The sequence below is a fragment of the Strix uralensis genome, chromosome 3, assembly GCF_047716275.1.
Source record: "Strix uralensis isolate ZFMK-TIS-50842 chromosome 3, bStrUra1, whole genome shotgun sequence".
NCBI classification, from domain to species: Eukaryota; Metazoa; Chordata; class Aves; order Strigiformes; family Strigidae; genus Strix; species Strix uralensis.
This window is the reverse complement of record NC_133974.1, coordinates 115,998,316-116,020,023: the sequence shown is the minus strand read 5'-3', so window position 1 is coordinate 116,020,023 and position 21,708 is coordinate 115,998,316. Positions and strand designations below refer to the sequence as shown.

The window sequence follows — 21,708 nt, the reverse complement described above, 5'->3', positions numbered from 1 at the left end:
GATTCTTCCCCTGTCTAGTAGATCAGTTAGTACGATTTCTCTGGTCAGGTCATGGCACTCTCAGGCTTAATAGTTATGGCAATTAATTTTGGTTGTAAGGACACATGCACTTAAGACATAAAAGATTGTTGATTACGTGAATGAAACTGTTGCTGTCACTTTATGACCAGAAAGAGATACCTTCACTTCGCCTGAACAATATCCTGTTACAAGAGCAAATGTCATGAAAATCAGACCACTAATGTAGTGCTACTGAGGGCTTCTAGAAGACCCTGATGAACCTTAATCTTTTCATAGCTTTGATTTAGTATTTCCTATCATCGCTTACTCAAAATGATATGAAACTACTGAAACAAGATTTAAGCAATTAAGATAGTTTTGCATACCCATTTGCAACTAAAATTACATTAAAAACACTCAAATTTGAAGTTATGAAATGCAAAAGTAAACTGAAATTACATCTGGTAACAGGCTGATACAAGTTTAAAAACAATGAAGCTCAATGAATGATCACTATTACCATGGGATACAAGCAGTCTTAAACTCTCCAGCTTTCCATATTGAGCAGCAACAAACAAAGGTGTAATTCCAAAGTCATCCTTACATTCCTTGCTTGCTCCTTTCTCCAGGAGTATTTTCATTATCTCAGGGCATCCCTGAAAGAAATATTTTTATTGTTAACCAACAAAAAAGTAGGGAATTAGCATAAATCTATTTTTCCCACACATTTCAAACAGAAATAATAAAAAAACAACAATATATTCAATACTCTAAAGATGTACAGAAAAATTAATGAGAGAAAAAATTAGACAAGTTTAATTTAATTTTTCACATTTGCTCATTTACATGATACATACAAATGGAAATTAAATTAGTTTATTAGAACCATTAAGCTAACGTATTTCTATTCTGGAAACAGGTCATACATCTCACTGATGATGAGATACTAAACAGAACTCTTTCTCAAAAAAATCTTTTAAGAGATTCACTTCCCAAACGCCCATGTGAGCTTACAAATACACGCAACACTTATAATACTTAAATAATTATTGCTTCCCAGCATCAACATCTCATATAGTTTCAGATATGTTCTTCAGTGCATTGCAAGCCCTTCAGGAGTTGGACAGCCTTGTGACTGCTAGGGTAGGTTAGGAAAAATTACCTGATAAAAAGGCCAAGAAATAGATAAATTATCACTCAGAATACACCAGTTACACGGAAGTTATACGATACACTTACAGGTTACCTGAAAAGAAGCTAGGTGCAAAGAATTCCATCCAGACCAAGAATGAGATCCTTGAACATTTGCTCCGTGTTGGAGCAGAAACTTTACGATGTCCGCATGTCCATTTTCAACAGCTTCGAATAGAACAGTGAAATAAGAAAAAAACCCCTTATTAAATGGATTTAAAGAACTAATTTAAAAACTCAAATCGTCTCACCACTAACTTCCTGACACAATAATCATAATTCTTTTCAACTTACCTTATATAAGCTTACTTGCCTTTTATGCTTATGCCCCCAAAACAGTGTTGGAGAATGGAAATTTATCCACAAAGATTTTAGTTAGACTTGTCAAAATCCTACCGACATTGTGCTAACACAGATAACAAAATCAGTTTTCTCTCCTCCCTCTTTCCCGTAGAACACAGAGACAATTCTGCAGCAGCCACCTACCTGCCTGACAGCTGCAATGGCCCCCCAAACTTGTGAAGCCCAGTGGCTATCTTACAATAAATTCCCCCAAACTTAAACTCTTTTAAAAAAAATTTAAGACTACTTTAAACACTTATATAAAATTAATGTATAATGTGTACATTTAATTTATGCTTCATTAACAAAGTGTCCTTTAGCATCGTGATCCATCCTCAAGTTTTTGCCAAGGCACATTTTTCTACCAAGGCACATTTTTCCAAGTTTTTTTCCAAGGCACATTGCCTATGTAACTGTAAAAGCTTGATATGGAGAGATATGACCTGTGAATAGTTGCTACTGACTGAATAATTTTTAGAGTATCAGTGCACAGAGCTTGCCAAAGGAGTGCCTCTGGCTTGTAGTACTCAATGTCCAACACAGAGCTGTGCCATCACCCCATTATGTAGTCTGGACTAACCTGACCATAAACTTTTTCCTTTTTAAAGATCTCTTGGATACACAACCCCAGGACCCGTTCTTGGCCCTGTCTAATCTATGTAAGCACTTAGACATAGTGTTAATTATCATTATCCAGTGTGCTTTTAATGATGGTCTCCCCACAAGTGCTACCTGTTACCAACTGTTTTAAGCAAATAAGCTATTTAGTTGCTTAAAAACAAAATGTGAATAGACGTAAACAAAAGTAACGTGGCAGCCATGATGTTTGCCTGGGTACAGAGGTGGGTAAAACAATAAGCGTATTTAATCAGATGATTTAGACTCAGGATTCACTACAGCAGAAGTTTTAAGCATTTAATCATGTCAAACATAAATGATAGAAAAAATACTAAAATACCAGACCTTAATTGCTAAACTAGGAATTGCAAAAAGAGGTCTTTTCACATAAGAAGCAGGGAGGAATTAAAAAAGAAATAAAATACTTGAAACACCCTCATACAGATTATAATCCTATACCTCCTAGACCTTTTCTGTGCTAGAAAGAAAGACAATGCAGAAAACCAATTTGGTTTTACAATTTTGTTTTAAAACACAATCTGAAGCAGATTTACCCATGAAAAAAAAGGTAATTTCTAGACCCAGCCCATCTCCAGGTCTAACGCCTAGTATTTAGGCTACAAAAACATGAAACAGGGTAGGCAGTGAATGAACTCTGGTGCGTTTCAACTCAGTAAGCTTTTCCCCACTCATTGGTTGTTCTGAGATTTCAAGAAAGCTCGTGTCACCTAGGAACAGCGGGGTGGTTGCTTCGGTGGTAACTCCATTGGGGTCAGCCCCAGCTTCCAGAAGAACACGAACACTTTCCAAAGACCCATGGCGTGCCGAAAGGTGCAGCGCACACATCCCTTCAAATGTCTTTGAGTTTATGTAGCCGTCAGATGGAGCTACAAATGAGAATGGAGGGAAAAAAAAAGCGTATTTAGCAATAAATTACAAAATAGTGTTATTTTCTTAAAATAACTGAGTTATTTTATGTGTGGCCTACAGTGTATCCATGAACGTGAGGTTATATCAAGTCTTTCAAAGAGCAGTGTCAGTTTTTGCTGGCCCTACGCAGATATCAGCCTTGGATAGAGAAGGTAAAGTCGAATCAGATGTCATTCGCAGACATGCCCCTTTACCACAGCTAGTTAGTAACTATGAAACCATACAGAAATTTACAAAACAACTAAGAATACAGTAAGAAAAACCTACTTAATTTATATTTTATATGACAGGGTAATTTAGCCGAAAAATCACACTATTTCCCATCAAATTTTCCTTACCTGCACGAACCAGCAGCCTCAGACATTCACTGGAATTGTGAGCTGCTGCTTCGTGGATTGGCACCCACCCCCTGTTATCTGGAACATCAATGCTGTATCCCTGCTTAAGTAGTTTCCTCAGCATTTTAACGTTTCCTTCTCTGGCTGCAAGCCCCACGGCTGAGCACCGATCCGAATAGGCTTCCGTGAAATCCATCCCTGCGTACGGCAAACTCTGCAGGAGGAAGGTGGGGGGGTGAAAGGGAAGGGTAGGAGAAGAGTCAGTACAAAATAGGTGTATCGTGGGCTTGTTCCGCAGAGGTTTTGGTTTGGTTTGGTTGGTGGGTGGGTTTTGGGGGAGTGTGTTTGTGGGGTTTTGGGGGAGGGGGGGTGTGTGTGTCACAGCCCCCCGGCTGCTGCCCAGCGGCTCCCTGGGGAGCAGTCACCGAGGCGGGGGCTATCTCTTCCTGGGCCAACTGGCCCAACTGCCGTAAAGGCAAACTCCGTGCACAGGACGGGCTCACACGGACACCCGGCAGAACCAGGGGCGCGGCGCCGCTCTCCCAAAACACCGCGGCGGCTCCGGCAGGTGCAGCCCCCGCGTCCCGCTCCAGGAAGGCCCGAGGCCGGCGGCCCCTCAGGGGCAGGGCCCGCTGCCCCCCGCGCCGGCTGCCGAGGGGGAAGCCCGCTTCTCCCGCCCGCCGGCAGTGCGCAGGCCCGCCCGGCAGTCGGGCAGGCGGGCAGCCATGTGGGTGTTCGGCTACGGCTCCCTCATCTGGAAGGTGGATTTCCCTTACGAGGAGAAGATGGTGGGGCGCATCCTGGGCTACAGCCGCCGCTTCTGGCAGGGCAGCACCGACCACCGCGGCGTGCCGGGCAAGGTGAGGAGGGGGCGGCCGCCGGCCCGGCGGAGCGGGCCCGGCAGCGCGGCCCCTCACCGCGGCGGCGGGGCGGGCGGGCCGCAGCCTGCCCGGCGCGGGGGCCTCGGTCCCCGCTGCCCTGACGGCTCGGCGGCGGGGAGCGGGCCGAGCCCCCGCCCCGTGGCCGAAGCCAGCCGGCCTTCCTCTGGACTCCGCGGCGGCCGGGCCCCGGCGGGGTGCCGAGGGCGCTCCCTCGTGCGGGGGCTCCGCGGAAAATACCGGCGGGGGCCCTGCCCGCACGCTGCGCGGTGGCTCGCAGCCGGCCCGGCGGCTGTCCCCTCCCCGGCAGCACCGGCGGCTGTTCCCCCCCCCCCCGCAGCACCGGCGGCTGTCCCCCCCCCCCGCAGCACCCAGCACTGTCCCCCCGGCGGCTGGGGACCCCGGCCGCGCTCCAGCAGCCCCGCGGTTGGTGCTTCTGGGCTTGTTTTCAACTTACATTTTAAGAGCAGCTGGTGCTTTCTGATGCCGTTTACACCAGTCTTTTGCACAATACTGAGGTTAAGTATTTCCACTTTGACTAACAATTTATTTCATTATGGCAAGAAGAATTTCCTAAAGTTCAATTTCTTCTGTACTATCAAAAAACCCAACATGATGGACTTCAAAGTGGAGAAGAATGGTAACAAAAATAACCATCAGTCCCTTTTAATAGCTCAAAACTAACCGAGTTAGTTATTATAGACATTAATCTAAACAACCAAGGGTAAATACCTCAGCGTGAGTATCAGACTTTGAAGAGAAAGGCTAGTTAATAAGTAAAGCCCAGAAGTGTTGATCTGCCTAACAAACGACCTCACTGCTTTTCAGCGTTTTTACTTTCAAATGGAAACTTACGAAGGAGAAGATACTTACTGTTTGGAAAAGAAGAAGAAAAAAAAAAAAGCCGCTAGGAAAATGAAACTGAAATTCCAGAAGCGAGCATTCCCAATTTCATGCGAACATACGTATTTTTAATCCACAGGAGTGACAATAATAGAGTCTTACTCTGCTTTGAAAGCTGGTATCACCTCGCCACAGAAGGGCTATCACCCTTATATAATTCTAAATAGCTCAACAAACGTTAAAGAAACAATAGGTTACAGAAGCACCCAGCAGGTTAGATGAATGACTTTGATGTGGCAGGACTGTTATTTACAGCTGCAGATGCTGCTCATGATTTAGTCATCAGCAATGCAAACTGATCATAAATGTATAGAAACTGATACTTGCATACAGCACTGTAACAATTTACCTACTTTGAACTCTGGTTTTGTATCATGAAAGTATGATTTCCTGATGCTCCCTAAAGCAGTCGTCTAACCTGCACCCTGATAACTCTGCTCTAAAACTGGAACACGGCTTTAAAAGAGCTCCTCCAGAAAAGGCATAAGGATTCTTTTTAAAAATAAAGGCACACTACACGTAGAAATTTTAATCTAGTTCTAAATAGCACTAGTTAGAACCTCAAACACTGTAAAATAACTTGCATAGTACTTAAAGGGTAATACAACCCCCCCTTGCATTTACTCTTCTGTAAGGCAAATCACCATGCTTCAGGTACTAGCGTGAGTTGGGCATCTAGTATTTAAAAAATGTTCACTGCAAAGAAACGATGTACAAGCGGACTTGGGCTCGGCAGGCATGTTTTTCAGTTGGAGCAGTGCTGTGCACATGCAGCTGTCCTAGTTCTGAACTTGAGCCCCAAAACGCTTTGCCACGTAGCTTTTAAGATCGAGGCGAAAGCCTCGCTTTGTCACCCAGCTTACACGCTGTCACACACACAATTCCTGTCTCCAGACCTGCCCCGCGCTCAGCTGACGCCTCACCTGGCTGGAGACATGCAGCGTGCCCTGCGGCTGGCTAGGTTGGGTCTGCTGACTGGACAGCTATCGTTTGCTTTCTCAGTGGGAACACTGATTTCTCATCTGCCAGTCATCCCTTTTCAAAGATTATGTTTGTATGAGCATTGCTATTCTTCTCTTGAATTCGGATGAATTGAAAGGCACGTGCAAAATTTGTGAGGGTGGGACATAAAAGAATATGATCCCATCAGCCTCCCCTACTTAGGAGACTAGGCTTTAAAAAAATAAATTAAACCTTATCAGTCAACAGAGAAAGTTTTACTCCTGGGGCTTCAGAAAGGAATAAAACCCACACAGGCCAGTTTTTCTTCCTTTTTGCAGGTATCCTTGGTGACTTCATTGCATTATCTCCTGCTGGGCTGTCTGAAATTCAGGAGAATGCTCAGAGTGACTGTCTTTGTGCAAGATATTGGAAGCCTCTCAAAATGGTCACACCAGGTTACTACCCACTAGCACATACCCGGTTCCAAGAAGCTTAGACGTTTGTATTTCTGCCCCAGTCAAGCTCATGCCCAGACCATCATCTGCAGATATACAGAGCCTTAAAACAATACCCCCCCCCCCAAGCCCATGCCTTGTTTTATTTCTATTTAGATGCTTGTTTGGACAGACTGAGGGCACAGCTCATTAGTTATATAAACTGGTTAATGCATTTTATATTGTGTTTGATATACAACACTTAGCATTAACAAAATACAGTTTTTCTCAGCATCAACAAGCTGATGCCTTTTTGTATTCCTGCAGTCCATGAGCTGCTACTCCTGCTTGCAAGGCAAAGACTCTCTCAGCGTAGACTGAGAAAACACACAGCTGGAACCTCCCATTTCTCCAAGCCAAACTCCCTCTGCTGTAAAACTTTTACAGTCCTTGACATCAGAGATGAATTACATCTCTTGTGCGTGAGCTACAAGTGAAACTGGTCCTTCAGTACTAACACATTTTAAAGAACAGCAATAAAATAGTAGCCAACAAGGTAAAAAAAAAAACTCTCCTGAAAACACCCGTTGCTCCAACATTCCATGGTCAGCGCAACAAAAACATAGAGAGCACTTTTACGTACAATGGCTGCAAGCTTTTAGTACAAAACTCGGTTGACCTTGTAATTGTACTTTGAACTGCTCAACTCATACTGTAATAAGATGGTTAACTAGCTATAAAGTGATGTTTAACCATAGGGCCATATTTGATAGTTTACAGGGTGTTAAATTGAAAGAAAGTTTTGTTAGAACAGATTAAGAATTCGAAAAAAGGAATAAACATTTCTTAAAAAATACATGGCAACTTATATATTAGCTGTATTTAAAAGTAAGATTTTCAGAGGATTATTCCAAATAGTACATTGGAGCAGCTTGAATTTTACCAGGCAATAAGAGTGTTCCCTGAAAAAAAAAAAAGAAAAGGCTATTGGCTTACAAAGACCTAAGTAACAAAAATGTTTTCATAAATGGCAAATGTAAATTTCTTAGTGCGAGCTTCAGAAAAAATGGCATCAGAAATGTAAACCTGCATGATTTGCATAAACCTTCTCAAACATTAAAGTTTGGTTTTGCACAGAACAGTACAGAAGTGTAAGCACATTCAGGGGTTGAAGCCGTTATCACCACAGTATGGTTTGAACCAAACTAATAGCTTGCTGCTGTCAAAACACTGAGGTTTGCTTCCTCCCCTTGCAACCCTCCTTCCTCCCAGCTTTGGACCGCTTGCTTTAGCCGCTCTCCTCAATCTGATGCTGGCACTCACTTGACTGCACGGCACACCAACAGGTCCGACATTTGGGAAACCTCAGTTCGGTCTCTGCTAGAGACTGTCTTCGCTCCTACCCCTTCAACGTGCTTAGAAAAAAACCCAGGGAAACTTGATGACGTGATTAATTTAGCTCCAGCTGCCTGCTGCCACTGTCCAAACAGTGTCCGAGCAGAAAACTCGGTTTCTACATGCATAGAATTACTGGGTCAGCTTAAGGTTTAAATGATTTTAAGATAATGAAGGTCTTTTAGTTCGATAAAAGTGAAATGGAGAAAAAAGGAGGTTGGACCAGAGGATCTCCAGAGGTGCCTTCCCACCTCGGCAATTCCCTGAGTGACCCTGGCCGTTTCTTCCCGTTGGATGGCTGCCAGCAAGGGGGCTATAGGGGAGAGGATAGATAGATGGATAGATAGATAGGTAGATAGATAGGTAGATAGATAGGCCCTGTTACGCCAGAATGAGCCACAGGAAAAGGAAGTAGAAGAGGCTACGCTTTGTTTAAATAATCTTGTGCTTTTAAGGAAACCATTTAAAATTCGTACTTATTAGCAAACTTACACCTCCCTTTCTGAAAAAATAGAGGAGGTAGTCAAGCTAAAATGATTTATAAGGTCATATTTCCTTTTATTCCATCTTACTTTCATATCCAGATGCAAAAATTGATTTCTCTATCAGTAAATATTTAGTAATTTGAGCAGCTGAGCAGTTTATAGTACCACTGAAAACAACCTAACAGTGGAAGATATTATTTCAGTTTACCCCACTATTTCATAGCACACATCAGCTAGACCTCAGGACTGTCCTGAGGAACTTCATCTCCACGCAAGACAGACAAAGCCCCCATGCCAGGAGAGTATCACAGACTCTAGGGCAGACTCTGCACCATGCTAACACTATTTTCCTCTTTTTACTGAACCCAGGATGGCAAAACCTAGAAGAAACTCCCATCATGTGCACTCTAAGACCAGAGTATGTTTGGGAGCTCTAGTGTACAGCAGAGGGCTTGAAGTAAAATACAATGCTAAGAGCTGAAACAACATGTATTTAATTTTTGCAGTGGTTTCCCATCTGATTCAGAGGGGCGATGGCCCTTAGCGCCACAGATGCCTTCGAAAATTCCTGCATGGCTGCAGACCACGCTGGCACAATCTGATGCAAGGCTGCCTTTGTCAGCCTTCCTGGCAGTAGGCTGCACAGAACCGACACACATCCTTCAAATACATCTGATTTAGCAGATCATTTAAGTTTGCCCTTGCCAGTACTCCCTGGGCATGACAAAAATGGTTTGGTTTATATTACATAACCAGCCATTTATAGATGTGTTACTTTCTTTACTTAGCTAGCAGAGGTAATAATAGCTGTGGTTCCTTAACAGTGTTTGTTGTAGGTGGTTCCATGCAAGGACTCTGCAAACCAATACAATAAATACCCTGTCCTTCCCTAGACAAACAGATTGTTCTTTCATCACACAACCACTCTGAAGATCCAGTACTCCACTTTCATTTCGTATTTAGGCTTCAGATACAGGCATTGCTGGTAATGAAGAGAAAGTTGTTTCCACCACAGAATGTCTCTTTAATCCATAATTTACAAAATCTTAAGTGACCAGTATTGAATACACAAGGCAGGGAAGTATTAATGGTGATGGAAAAAACTGATAGCCATATGGAAGACTAAGCCCTGTATACATGTATTTATGTATACACATATTTACGTATACATATAGATACACACTTTCGTAATGCATTTAAAGGAAAATGGTAGGGCCATTCCATTCTCACATTAACATATGTAAAAGTATCACTGCTGGCCTAACTACATGGCTGACATGTCACAGGGGCAGAACAATAAAACAAAAGACAATATTTACTGTTCACAACATTGTGGGAGTAACCACTAGTATGTGCAACAACAAAAGCTTCTGTGTTACCTGCCATACCTCAGAGTCTAATCTAGTGTCATTATGGATAGTTTTATGAGAAAAGCTGTCTTTAGGAGAATAAAAATAGTAAGTTGAGTGGTTAGGAAATGAATAATTGGTTGGGGAGATGACTAGCACACGAGCCGATACCGTGACTATTTTGTGGAATACCAGACACTCCATCTCACAATGATTATGCAGAGCTGGACCATGGAAATACAAAGTGTCTGGAGAGTGGTGGTCATCCTGATCAGAGAGAGGTGTGTAATTGCTTCTGTATAAAGAGAAAGAAACTAGAAATACTAAAAATTATCAGAAAGCAAGGCTCAAAAAACCCACCAGAACAAACAAAAATAACTAATTATGTATGGAAATTCTGGAACTCACTGCAATGAGATTTAGCAGACACTACATAAAAAGACTAAAACTATCTGGACAAATAGGTAGAAAAGGGATGTATTGGTAACTCAGACAGAAAGACCCAAGCATAGGTTTTAATGCTCTGTCAGAGGTAAGAAAATATATAATGGAACGGAGCATTCCTGTTTGTGTGTATACCCACCACCCACACATGTATACATGCCAAGAGCTTCTTATACTGGTGCCTTTATGTGCATGTTTCTTTTAATAGTACCGGATGCTTAGGAAGAGTTTTAAAAAAGACAGCATGCTTAACTGACCAACCAGTAGTCTTTATCTTAGCATGGCAGTTTTGACACTGTGTATTCCCAGTTTGTTAAACCTAAAATATTAAGGAAAACATCAGATCATCAGAAGTTTCCCCTCTATTAAAGGAGAGAAAACCCTGCCTGAGTTCTCTATTGTTGTCCAGAATAGAAACAGTCTGCAGATAAACAGTCAAAGATAGATTTAGCCTAACTCTGCGTGAACCCTTCAGTACTATTACTAGCAGAGTATGTTAACTAGCTGTCTTTGAGATTATAAACTGAGTGGCAGCAAAACAGCCCCAGTTAATTCACTGATTGAGACGGGGTTTAAGTAGACTAGATGAACAGATGTGTTTTTTATGTCATCTTTTCCCAAAAGGAACACCTAAGTTATCATGATTAATCACGGTAACAGACCTGTTTCCTCTAAGGACTCACGTAAGCATTTGTTTAGTTTTGTTGTCTTATTTTATCAATCAGATCAGGAATAGATGGCTGATGCTGGGAGAGAACTGGCATAAAAATGAAAAAACACAGTACCTCAGAACTTATGAATAAACAGCCTTTAAGATTATAAAAGATCTGACACTGACTAAATAATATCTACACTTGATGGTATCTATGAAGTGCTCTGCAAAAATTAGATTTCCTATTTGGCTCGTTACCAACACGTGTGGTTTGCCAGTGACTCGGTGTAGGAGAAAACCCCACACTGTTACTGTGTGAAAGCGGCTAGCACAAGTACAGACTTAACAAACACAAAAGCACAGACATGTCAATGAATCTATTAGTGATGAGTCACAAAAAGACTGAAAGGTAGTAGCCCAAGACTGAAAGTGAGCTCAGACTCAATGAAAGGCACACATCCAAGTACATCAAGTTCAGATTATCTTTGCAACTCCCAAGAGAATTAATTTCTACTCCACACTAGAACTGAATGAACGCTAGTACCTCTGCTTTCCCTCATCTCTAACCAAAGACACTTGTACAGTAATTTGATGCCAAAATTAGCAGTTTTAAACTACAGATGCAGTTCTCCGTAGGGTTTTATGTTTTAAATTTTATTCTCCAGGTTATACAACAAATTTCAACAATTTTATTTTCAGTATTTACAAACTGGTTTCTTACTCTTCCTGCAAGAAGTAACTCATTGGCAAAATCAGCCATTACCAAGGTATCCCCCCTCTACCCAGTAAGGGAGGATGAGCTGCGAGGGAGAAAAGAAGGGGAAAATAGTATTTTGCATAATAAACTTATTTTTTAAACTTTGAATAACACGGTGCTAACATGGTGCTTACTAAATTTTTTGTTCAAAAACATCTAATGAGCCAGGAGCTTTTAAACCTAGGAGTTGCTATGTGTCATACTGTGTAATTTAACATTTTCCAAAATCCAGTTAGTGCGAACCAAGCCAGAAGTGGTAATATCTTGCTTGGTGCTACACAAGCTAGATTTCTGTGTTACGTTATTTTCCATGCCTGCGTATAAACTTTTTGAAGGTTCACCTCATTGTCAGTCCAGAGATAAAAAAAATTGCCTAGTACTGTGGAGAAGCAACATGGCTGAGGAGGGTGCACTGAGGATAGTTTTACATTGATGAATTATTGTCACCATTTTAAAGAGGAATAGAACCGAGTCTGAACAGCACATACAAAGCAAGGACATTCAAAACCTCCCCATTTATGACTGCCCTTAACTTCTATGTTGCAGACACCCTCGCTCCGAATTTAACATTTTATCACTGTTTATCTAATACAGATCAAAAAGCTATTCTCAGAAGATATTTATACCGGATCTCAAAGAAACAGACCTTACTGAGATTGGCCTGGATTAGTTCTCTGACCCTTTCATTACTTCTCATTGTTGTGGTTTTTTTTTTTTCTTTCTTTTTTTTCTTGTTTTGTTTTGGTTTTGCTCATGATTTAGGGTAGAAGCCTCTAACTGAACTATTTTTATTTTTTTTTAATTTTAGCCTGGAAGAGTTGTGACTCTAGTTGAAGATCCTGAGGTATAGTACTCCTGTTCTGTCTCTGTAGTGTACAGAATGTCCTGTTGCATTCCCAGCCTGTGCAGTAAGTCTCTATTAATTTTTTGCTTGTCTCCAAGCAAATAGAGTTATCGTTAGTGCAATGAAAAGTTCTCTCAGAATTTCTTGGAGTTACCCCAATGACTCTTGATGGTTTCAAATAAATCAATCAATCTAAACTAAGAAACTGGAAGTAGTTTGGGTCTGTTATTACCAAAGGTGTATTTTAAAGTATTTTCCGCAATAGTCACTTCAGCTATCCAGCTATAAGATGCAGAGTTTTACTTTCAGTATATGTATAGTGTTGACAATACACTGATAGTAGATCCCAGATGTTGTGTGAGAACTGTAATCTTGCCCTCCCAAAATAAAAACTGAAACAAATCAAGATTATATTGCAGTGATAATAAAAGGAGATACCCTTGCTTTATTTTTTGCTAGACAGATAAAATGCTTAAGGGATTAAAAATGCCACAACTGTGCTTTTGGTTTCTATGTGATACTGTGAAATCCGCTCCTGTTTAGAGAGAACAGTCAGTGGCCCGTTTGCCATTCTTGCTTATCTTTTGACTTTTTCCCTAAGTCTCACTTAGTGCAAGGGAAGTGTTTGCAAGGGGAGTGCCTGGGCTGGGGAGGGAGGGAAGATGAAACAAGACCTAGGTTTACAGTCATGTAAGCTGTAGGAAAATCAAGACTTTTCTGCTTATAAAAGTACTTAGAGTTACTTTTAACCCATTTTTAATTCTGTTTGATAGTAAAGAACTACCCACAATTTTTTTTAGAGATCTTAGCCACTAGAGAGCTCTCGGTTGGACTGCTCCCCAGCCAGGACAAAAGCATTGAGCTAGGCTGGGGAAGCCCAGGGGCAGCTGTTGCAGGGTACACCCAGGGTGGGATTGCTTTCCCACTCCCTGCTGATCCCCTGGGCCCCCCACATCCAGCAGCACACTCTGCTCTGGGGAGGGCTTCGATGGTCATGTCCATCCAGCTTCACCCTGCTCCAGGGGAGGGAATCCCTGCAGGTACTAGTGCCTCCAGAGGCAGGAGGTAAAGAAGGATGGCAGGGAGGCAGAGGGAGAGCAAGGCCAAGCGATAACAGGCTGTAAGACACAGAGGATGGGTATTTTGGTAGTAGTTAGTTTTTATTTACAGTTGCTTATCTATATAAGTACGATTGCTGTCTTACTGATCTATTTCCCTGAAATAGCACCCACAGAGAGCTAAGTTTAGCAGTAATCGAAAACTTCAACTGTTTTTTGCAGTTAGCAAAACCAGCAAAATGCAATGCACTGTCTCTCATTGTGATTTTCTGTACCTTTCTAGTAAGGGGTTTTTTCACATTACTGTACTGCTGTGTACCATTATGTTACACAGATGCCTATATAGACAAAGAATGCTTATGTTTGTTGCCACTCACTTTGTATTGTTAAGCAAACTTACTTGTTACCATAGAAACTTTTTTCCCCTTAGCAAACCAGTTTTGGTTGGTTGGGTTTTTTTTCCCTTTTCTCCAGAATCTGGTGTGGCCAGATAATCACCCTTTACACTTAAACATGAAATGACACAACAAGTCATTTGCTTTAATTTTTACTCATTCCGCAGTTTAAAAAAGGTAACCTTGTTTTGAAGGTATCTTAACAGACTACGGCAATTATTGCCCTGCACACACACATGAAATACAGGGGTGACAACAGCAGTGGTACTTTTACTGGCAATGCCAGCTTCCGCTCTGTGCTAGCCTGTGCATCCTTTTTCACTAGCGATACTCATAGTGCAGCTTGGAAACATCTAGTTTGGAGAGTTATTGTTACTTGCTCCATCTGAATTTCTTTGCCAGTTAAGAGGAAGCCACACACACACACACTCCTTGTCAGATTTCTGGATTATAATTTTCCATCATCTGAAATTCCCTGTACTGAAAACTAAATGAATGAACTATTAGTGCTTGTCTGCTTTAGATCCCTATCTCCACCACACCCATGTGTATTTTCCTGTCAACACCAAAGTAGGTCTGAAGGGCAGATTTAACTCAAGAGAGTAACATGCGCAGAAGAGGCTGTTTTAACGCATTTCCTGCAGGCAGCTGGAGTGAACCTGCATTCTGGATGGCTGAGGGAAAGCAAGGAACCCATTTTTAGTACAAAACTCGGTAATTGTACTTTGAACTGCTCAACTCATACTGTAATAAGATGGTTAACTAGCTATAAAGTGAGGTACTCATTAGTGCTCTTCCTGGCCACAGCACATCAAACGCTGTAACCATCTACAAAGGATGCAACAGAAGATGACGCCTGATTTTTTTAAATAAAATGCCTTTGATTAGTATATGGTCTGACTGCAAAATTCAAGGCTTATGACTAACACCGCCACCGTCTGATATCATGACTAAATACTAAGATCCAGTTTTACGGGGAAAAAACCCCACAAAACCCAAACCCCTTAACTGCTTTGTCATTATTACTGCAGCACTGATAAATACACCAACTTAACTGCAGGAAGAATCCACATTTGATGTCGCCAGTAGACAAAACTGACTACTATTTATTTTAAAACAGCACTTGTAGCAAACACTTTGTAGCCTTTAGTGGATAACAGACCATCATATTTTTTCTATGCTACTTCAAAACAAAACAAAAAACCCCATGCAAATCTATCCCTACACAGATCACACCGATTTGTTTATATAAAACTCAGGAGAGTATAACTGATTCACACCACAGTTAAGTACTTTCTCAGAGATGTTATCTGTGAAGAGGATGAAGAAATGCTCAGATTCTCAAAGATGGTAATGAAATTTATCCTAAGTGTTTGCTGAGGTGCTGGATACAGCACATTTGTTTGTGCAAAATGAAGGTTCATCTCTCAGCTTTTTCTTCTCTGATTCAGTTTCAGTGTGGCAACGTTACCATGCTCATCCCTCCAAGTACACAACAGATGTGACACCCAGGTCCTTTGAAATGAAACTGCAACTAAAGAGAGGAAGGACCTGATCAAAATTACTTTGGATTTGGCACGGTTTCAAATTTGAATTTTCAGATACAAGTTTTGTGAGGTCAGGAAGATACTTTGTATCCTTTTTGCCAGCTCCTTAGTGGCCCATGCCAAGGCTATTTACTACTTCTAGTTTAATTGCAACAAGAAATTGTTTTGCAAGAAAGGCCTCAGCATTAGCAAAAAAGTAGATGATCAGTCTGAATAGGTACCATTTTGACTGAAGATTTCCTAAATAAAACACCCTTTTAATTTGGGACTCCTTCTACAAACAGCATGAGAAATAGCTATAAAAAGACTGAAAACTGAAGATTTTTTTTTTTTAAAGAGAGTTTTGCCTAAATACAAGAGAAACACATTAATTTGTGAGTATCTTTATGAACCCTGCCTGGATTTTCTTTTCTTATGTCCTTCAACAGGGGTGTGTCTGGGGTGTTGCTTACAGATTGCCAGCCGGACAAGAATGTGAAGTAAAGGCATACCTGGACTTCAGAGAGAAAGGAGGCTACAGGACTCAAACTGTCAGTTTCTATCCAAAAGACTCCTCAGTAAAAGCGTTTGATGTATTGTTATACATTGGAACTTGTGACAACCCTAACTACCTTGGTCCAGCACCTCTAGAAGAAATCGCTGAACAGATTTTTAATGCAGTTGGTCCAAGTGGAAGAAACACAGAATACCTGTTTGAACTTGCTAATTCTATCAGAAATCTCGTACCTGAAGATGCAGATGAGCATCTCTTCTCCTTAGAGAAACTAGTAAAGGAACTCTTGGAAAAGCATCAAAACCTAAATTGTCTATAAAAATAACTTACTTTTAATGATCTTGCTTCATCTTCAGAGGAATGGTTTCACTGCACAATGGGTATGTGACTTGGAGGCATGTTTCTCTGTACTACCTGATCGTATTTATTTTAATATTGCAATCAAAATAGTAGTTGGTCATTAAAAGGTATCGTTACAAAAATCATTCTTTCAGGAGTCTAAAGAAAGGGGAGCAGGGGAAGTGTTTTAGGTTTCAATTTGGTATACTGGGTTTTTATCCAAAGACTACACCTTTAAGAAAATCTCGAGAGAATCACTTAAGCTTCTCTTTGTTTGAACATTTATCCTTAATATATAAAGTTTGTCCTTAAACACAGGGATAAACCATTTCATTGTCAAGGAAAGAATTCTTTCCCTTGGCTCATTATGTCAAGCCCCTGAAAACCAAAGCACAGGATACTTTTGACACAAACAAGCCATAATGTATCAGTGCCTCATTTTATTTTTAAGATTAATATAAAGAGTAAAGCCAAAATATTAACATTGACTGAGAGTATGACTTGAAGTCGCAATGCAGCAAGAATGTTCAGAAACTCATCTTTGTTATTTGCCTTTAGATGCTGTTGTAACCCCATCTCTTAAAAAATTCAACTATCTCTGAGGATAGGTTTTAAGCCAGTAATTTTCAACCACTGTTTCAGGGATTCACGAGCAAGAGGTAATTAAGAAAGAAACCCTCTTATCAGTAACCTTACATGTGTTGTATGGACATCCAAACAAAGAGGGTTGGAAAGCCACCAGTTTAGGCTAGTAGGCTTACTTTATACAAAACTTAAGCAAATGGAGTTTCCGTCCCAACAAGGACTTGTCTTGCTTCTCAAAAGTTTAAGTTATTTTTGTTAACTTTTAACAAAGTATATTTTTGTATGTTAATCTAGGAAAGGTCCTATTTCAAACACTATGTAACGTCACATTTTCTCATACAGAGAATATATAAGTGTTTAGTAGTAGCTTGGAAGCCTATATTTTGAGTAAGTAATTCAAAAACTGTATGTTTCTACTATAGAGGTTGTCCCTTTCTCTTCTTTACATTTTCCTGGTTTATATTTGTAATGACTTGAAAATATCAAGGTTATCAAAATAACAAGCTGCTATTATTTTACTTGGCCATGTACAAAAGCTAACAAGAACATAAATGGATGTTAATAGGAAACATTTGAGAAAGGCAGCTAGATGAGTAGAAAATAGGATAGTAAAATTCAAACCTAAATTTGAGATAATTAGACCACTTAAAATACTTAACCAAGAACACTGTATTTTTTACATACCAGATTATAATTTTAGTGTGCCTCTGCCATTTCTCAAGCATTGATTCATTGAGGGAAAGAAAAAGTGTATTATGGTTTTCAGAAGCTGTTTACTATTAATAGTTGAACGTCACTATTTTAAGAGTACATGATGGGGTGTCACTTGATGGACTAAACTGCAGAAGCAAATCCTCTGATCATATTAACAAAATAATCATATGCATTGAGGCCCCATTTTTCCATTAGTAGACATGAGTTATGTGCAAATGATGGAATATCTTTCAAAGGTCTCGATCCTCCACTGCACTGCACTGGATTTAAGACTGACATAACTGAGCAGAAAAGCAACCCCAACCAATTCAGGTGTACAACAGGAGAGGACTATGATCAGAACTTCCACGTGTCTGTACATGAGTCATTAAGATGCCCAAAGCTGGAGCTGAGTGACTTCACACACCAAAGATGGACAGTGATGACCGTCACCCAAATCAACATTAATGAACGTGCTCCATTACACATGCATTTATTCACCTTGACTTAAAGAATAACTCTTAAGTGTTACTGGATAATTAACTGCTACTAAAAATGTTACGTAGCATTTACCAACCCAACCAACAACAGCACTTTCTTTCTAGGGCTGCCTTCAGATTTAAGCAATCTGTAGTAAAGTTAAAACATGTACAATGGCATGTACACTCTATGCATTTTTTAAAAATTATTTTCTCAAAGACTTACCTTTGTTCCTTAAAACAGGGCAGGGGATGCTTACACTCACTAATGATCCCAAAACATCAATGATGATTCTGTCTTTAAAACTAATTATTTAAGCACTGTGTTAGGGCATTGTGATTATGTATGGTTCTACATTTTGTATCTTTAATTATATTCAGGACATTGTTGGTTCATTTATTTTCCAGATTCATGAAACTTGCAATAATATCTGTAAATTCCAATTTGTGCATACAACTTCAGTACAATAAAAATGCATCATATTTACTAATTGTGTTGGAGTAAGAAACTTCCAGAAATGTTATGTTTATTTAAAGTGTATCCATATTAGGATGGACATCAATGTGCATCTTAATTACATCTTGTTATAAAATGCTGTTAGATCTAATGATGAAAAACAATATACAAGAGCTAGCTACTATTATGCAGTTTTAAACTGTGTCGACACTAGGAATTAATTAAAGCACTGGAAATACACATTTGTTCTTGCTGTACGGGATTTGAACCACGACTCTTCCTACAGCTTCAGTCACCAACAAAAGCCCAGAATGCTTTCAGATCTGTTACTCACCACAAAAAAAGTAATATACACTTTTTATATCCCATATATGCTTAATATTTTTTACCCCTACTGGTTAGAACTAAATCTAAATTTGTGACAAATTACAGAGATTTTAGATATGGTTTCATTATACAACCACACACACATGAAGTCACCTCTAAACAGTGTTTGAGGAAGCAATAGTCACATCCATGTTGTCAGATTTTACTCCCTGGGATCCACAGACTCAAATCACTGAGCAGTCAGCATGGACCTCTGTCCTTCTATGCATAAGGAAGCAGAACGCAGTAGTATGCAGCGATGGTCTTCCCTAGTGTGACTGCACAGTAAAATTTCTAAGGCCATTGTTATTTTGGAATCTTCCAAATAAAATTCCTATATTAAGTTACGGGAAAAAAAATGCAAGGTTCGTACAAAGACTGCAGTAAGACAGTTTGATTGTGCTATAATGTGAATTAAAATAAAAAAGATACTAAAAAGCAGCTTATGTTATATCTGATATTCCTTAGTACAATCAATTAGCCATTTGACAGCAAGTCATTAAATATGCAATCATCTGTGAATGACTCTAACCTAAATATGCAACATTTTACTTATTTTTTTGTCTAGTTTTTGATAATAAGCACAGTTCATACCCGTTTTGACTGCCACTGACAAAACTAACGTGTCATCTGACTTAAATCATAAAACTTCTGTAAACAGATTTGCATTTCTTAGTGCAAGAAAACTTAAAAATCAAAACATTCGGTAATTACCAGAGTCTTTGTAGCATCCCCGGTAATGACTTCTGTCTTTCCTTCATCAACCATTTATCGGCTCCGTATTTTCCATAGATGAGCAAACAACAAAGATCAGATGGGACTGGCCTGACCTGTTCTAATTTGGAAACTGTGCTGGAGCATTCAGGTGTATGTGTACATATCTCTACGTATAGATTCACAGCAGGAACCCTTAGAGTTCTTCAGGAACCCTCAGAGTTCTTATTTTAGACACATAAATCTCAGTTTGCTTTTACCCATTGGTTATGTTTAACAGCTTTGTGCATAAGCTAATTACCAAAGTTTGGAGGGTCACAGACCTTTTCAAAACAAAAGGAAGCTAACTGTCATGCCCTCACTACACAAAAAGAGGAGCTGTTAATGATTTCCTTACTTTTGTATCTGTACATCTTTATCCCCACTTTCATGCTCTCAATTTTCTTTTTTCACAAGACCAGACTCTTTCTAAACTAGGCTTCTTTTTAGAAACTAAAATTTGATGAAAATCCTTCACAAAGATAACTAAAGTACTGTTTAGTCATGCAGAAAAAAGCAATGTTAGATAATTCTTAAAATCACTTTAACACATTCAGTAGAACAATTTTCACCACAAATGCAGGAACAACATCATGTCATACTGCAGTTCATTAACAACTGGCAGAAAAGGAAAACGTAGAGTCTTAACAGAAGCTCTACAAGTCTGAACATTTCAGACAATCTTGCTAAGAAGCATAAGAAAAAACCCCATACTTGTTTGCTCAAAATATCATGGATAACTTACCCCTTTACAAGCAGACCCCCCCCCCCCCCCCGCATTTTGAACACCGCTTACCCTTCAAAGCTAAAGCAACACAGTTACAAAACTGATTGCAGAGCATCCCCCATCAGCATTGTATCACTATTTTATATCCTTATTTCCTGAAGTTTGTCATGTCACCAATTTAACTCTGATTTGTATCCCTTTCCCATCCCTTCTTTCTGGTATATGTCTGGATACAGGCTTTACGCAAACTAAGGAGCAAAGAATGTTGAAAAAACTCAGAATACTACAGCTCCCCCATCCGATCTATTTATGTATGTCTGTTCTGTGTAAAAAAAAAAAAAAGTTCTTAAGAGGTGATTTTCCACTGTTCAGCCAAGTTATTGACCCACAGGAGAGATGCAAACAGGCGTCAGGATAGCAGCCCCCAGCAGAGCCCTGTATCTTAACTTTCGACTATGCAAGTATATAATTGTCACAAGATTTTAGAAAGAGACTCTTTTTCAAGTAATTAAGCTTCTTTAACAGTCTTCTGCAAAAGCAGATGTTGACTATACACTCACTTTGATTACCAACTACAGCACAGCCCTGATTATTCGAACTTCACACTCCCTCAGTATTCTTACGTTAATTTCCTTTCCTCCAGCTTTTTATTCAAGTAGCTTCCTTTAATTGTTGCCCTTTGTCTCAAACCAACATCTTGCCAGCATTGCTCTGGCCTTTTGCAGCTTCAGTCTCCTCTCTGCAGGTATTCTGGCACTTTCCTCTCATTGTGCACATGCCTGAACTTGAAGAACAATAATTCCCCCAGTACAGCTACATCTATTTGGGCACCAGTTTAACAGGAAAAAAAAAATAAATTACACCCTTAAACAAGAAAATTACGCCAGCAAAGCTCAGAAGTATTCACTAGACCTGATGCAGCCATTTAGTAAAGTTTTAAGTATCTCACTTATGTTATCCCCATCTGCAGATCATTCTTCTGATCAGTGCAAAAGTCAACCAAGGGATTACAAACCAAATCATTTACTTACACAGTTCAGACTCAGCCAGCTTCGCCCAGTGTAGGTGTGAAAGCATGCACACACACCACTCCACTGGCAAAGCAGTGATGAAGAATGGCCTGAACCAAAACATCTTAAACCAAACCACCTGAATTCACAATGCAACATCCAGAGTGATCTTTCTCCACCACCACTGGGATTTTTCCTGGTATCATCTGCTTCCTTTGCCTTCAGATACTTCTCTCACTAATCATTTCAGTGCCCACTCTGCTAATTAGGGTTTATTAAGAATCACCACACGCTGCCAAAACGT

The 21,708-nt window shown here is 40.1% G+C and overlaps 2 protein-coding genes across 5 annotated transcripts in view; one reads left to right on the top strand and one right to left on the bottom strand.

Annotated features, from left to right (window-relative positions):
* ASB3 (ankyrin repeat and SOCS box containing 3) overlaps positions 1-21,708 on the bottom strand; it is a 32,602-nt gene that overhangs the window by 10,114 nt on the left and 780 nt on the right. The window contains exons 1-5 of one of the 3 annotated variants that reach the window (XM_074864039.1): positions 4,755-4,887; positions 3,420-3,633; positions 2,880-3,038; positions 1,247-1,359; positions 521-656 (exon numbers count right to left, since the gene is read on the bottom strand). In XM_074864039.1, coding sequence (XP_074720140.1) covers positions 521-656; positions 1,247-1,359; positions 2,880-3,038; positions 3,420-3,615 — 604 coding nt within the window. In that variant the 5' untranslated portion in view covers positions 3,616-3,633; positions 4,755-4,887. Of the gene's footprint in view, positions 1-520; positions 657-1,246; positions 1,360-2,879; positions 3,039-3,419; positions 3,634-4,195; positions 4,268-4,754; positions 4,888-21,708 lie in introns of those variants that run through there. The other 2 variants (XM_074864040.1, XM_074864041.1) reach the window with 2 other exon arrangements.
* Positions 4,016-17,025, top strand: CHAC2 (ChaC glutathione specific gamma-glutamylcyclotransferase 2). Of its 2 annotated transcripts, none has more exons than XM_074864045.1 (3): positions 4,016-4,279; positions 12,467-12,502; positions 15,931-17,025. In XM_074864045.1, the coding sequence occupies exons 1-3, from the start codon at positions 4,145-4,147 to the stop codon at positions 16,312-16,314; spliced, it is 555 nt and encodes a 184-aa protein (XP_074720146.1). In that variant the 5' UTR covers positions 4,016-4,144; the 3' UTR covers positions 16,315-17,025. The 2 variants fall into 2 exon arrangements, with proteins under 2 accessions (XP_074720146.1, XP_074720147.1); XM_074864046.1 differs by having other exon boundaries at positions 4,183-4,279; positions 15,407-17,025.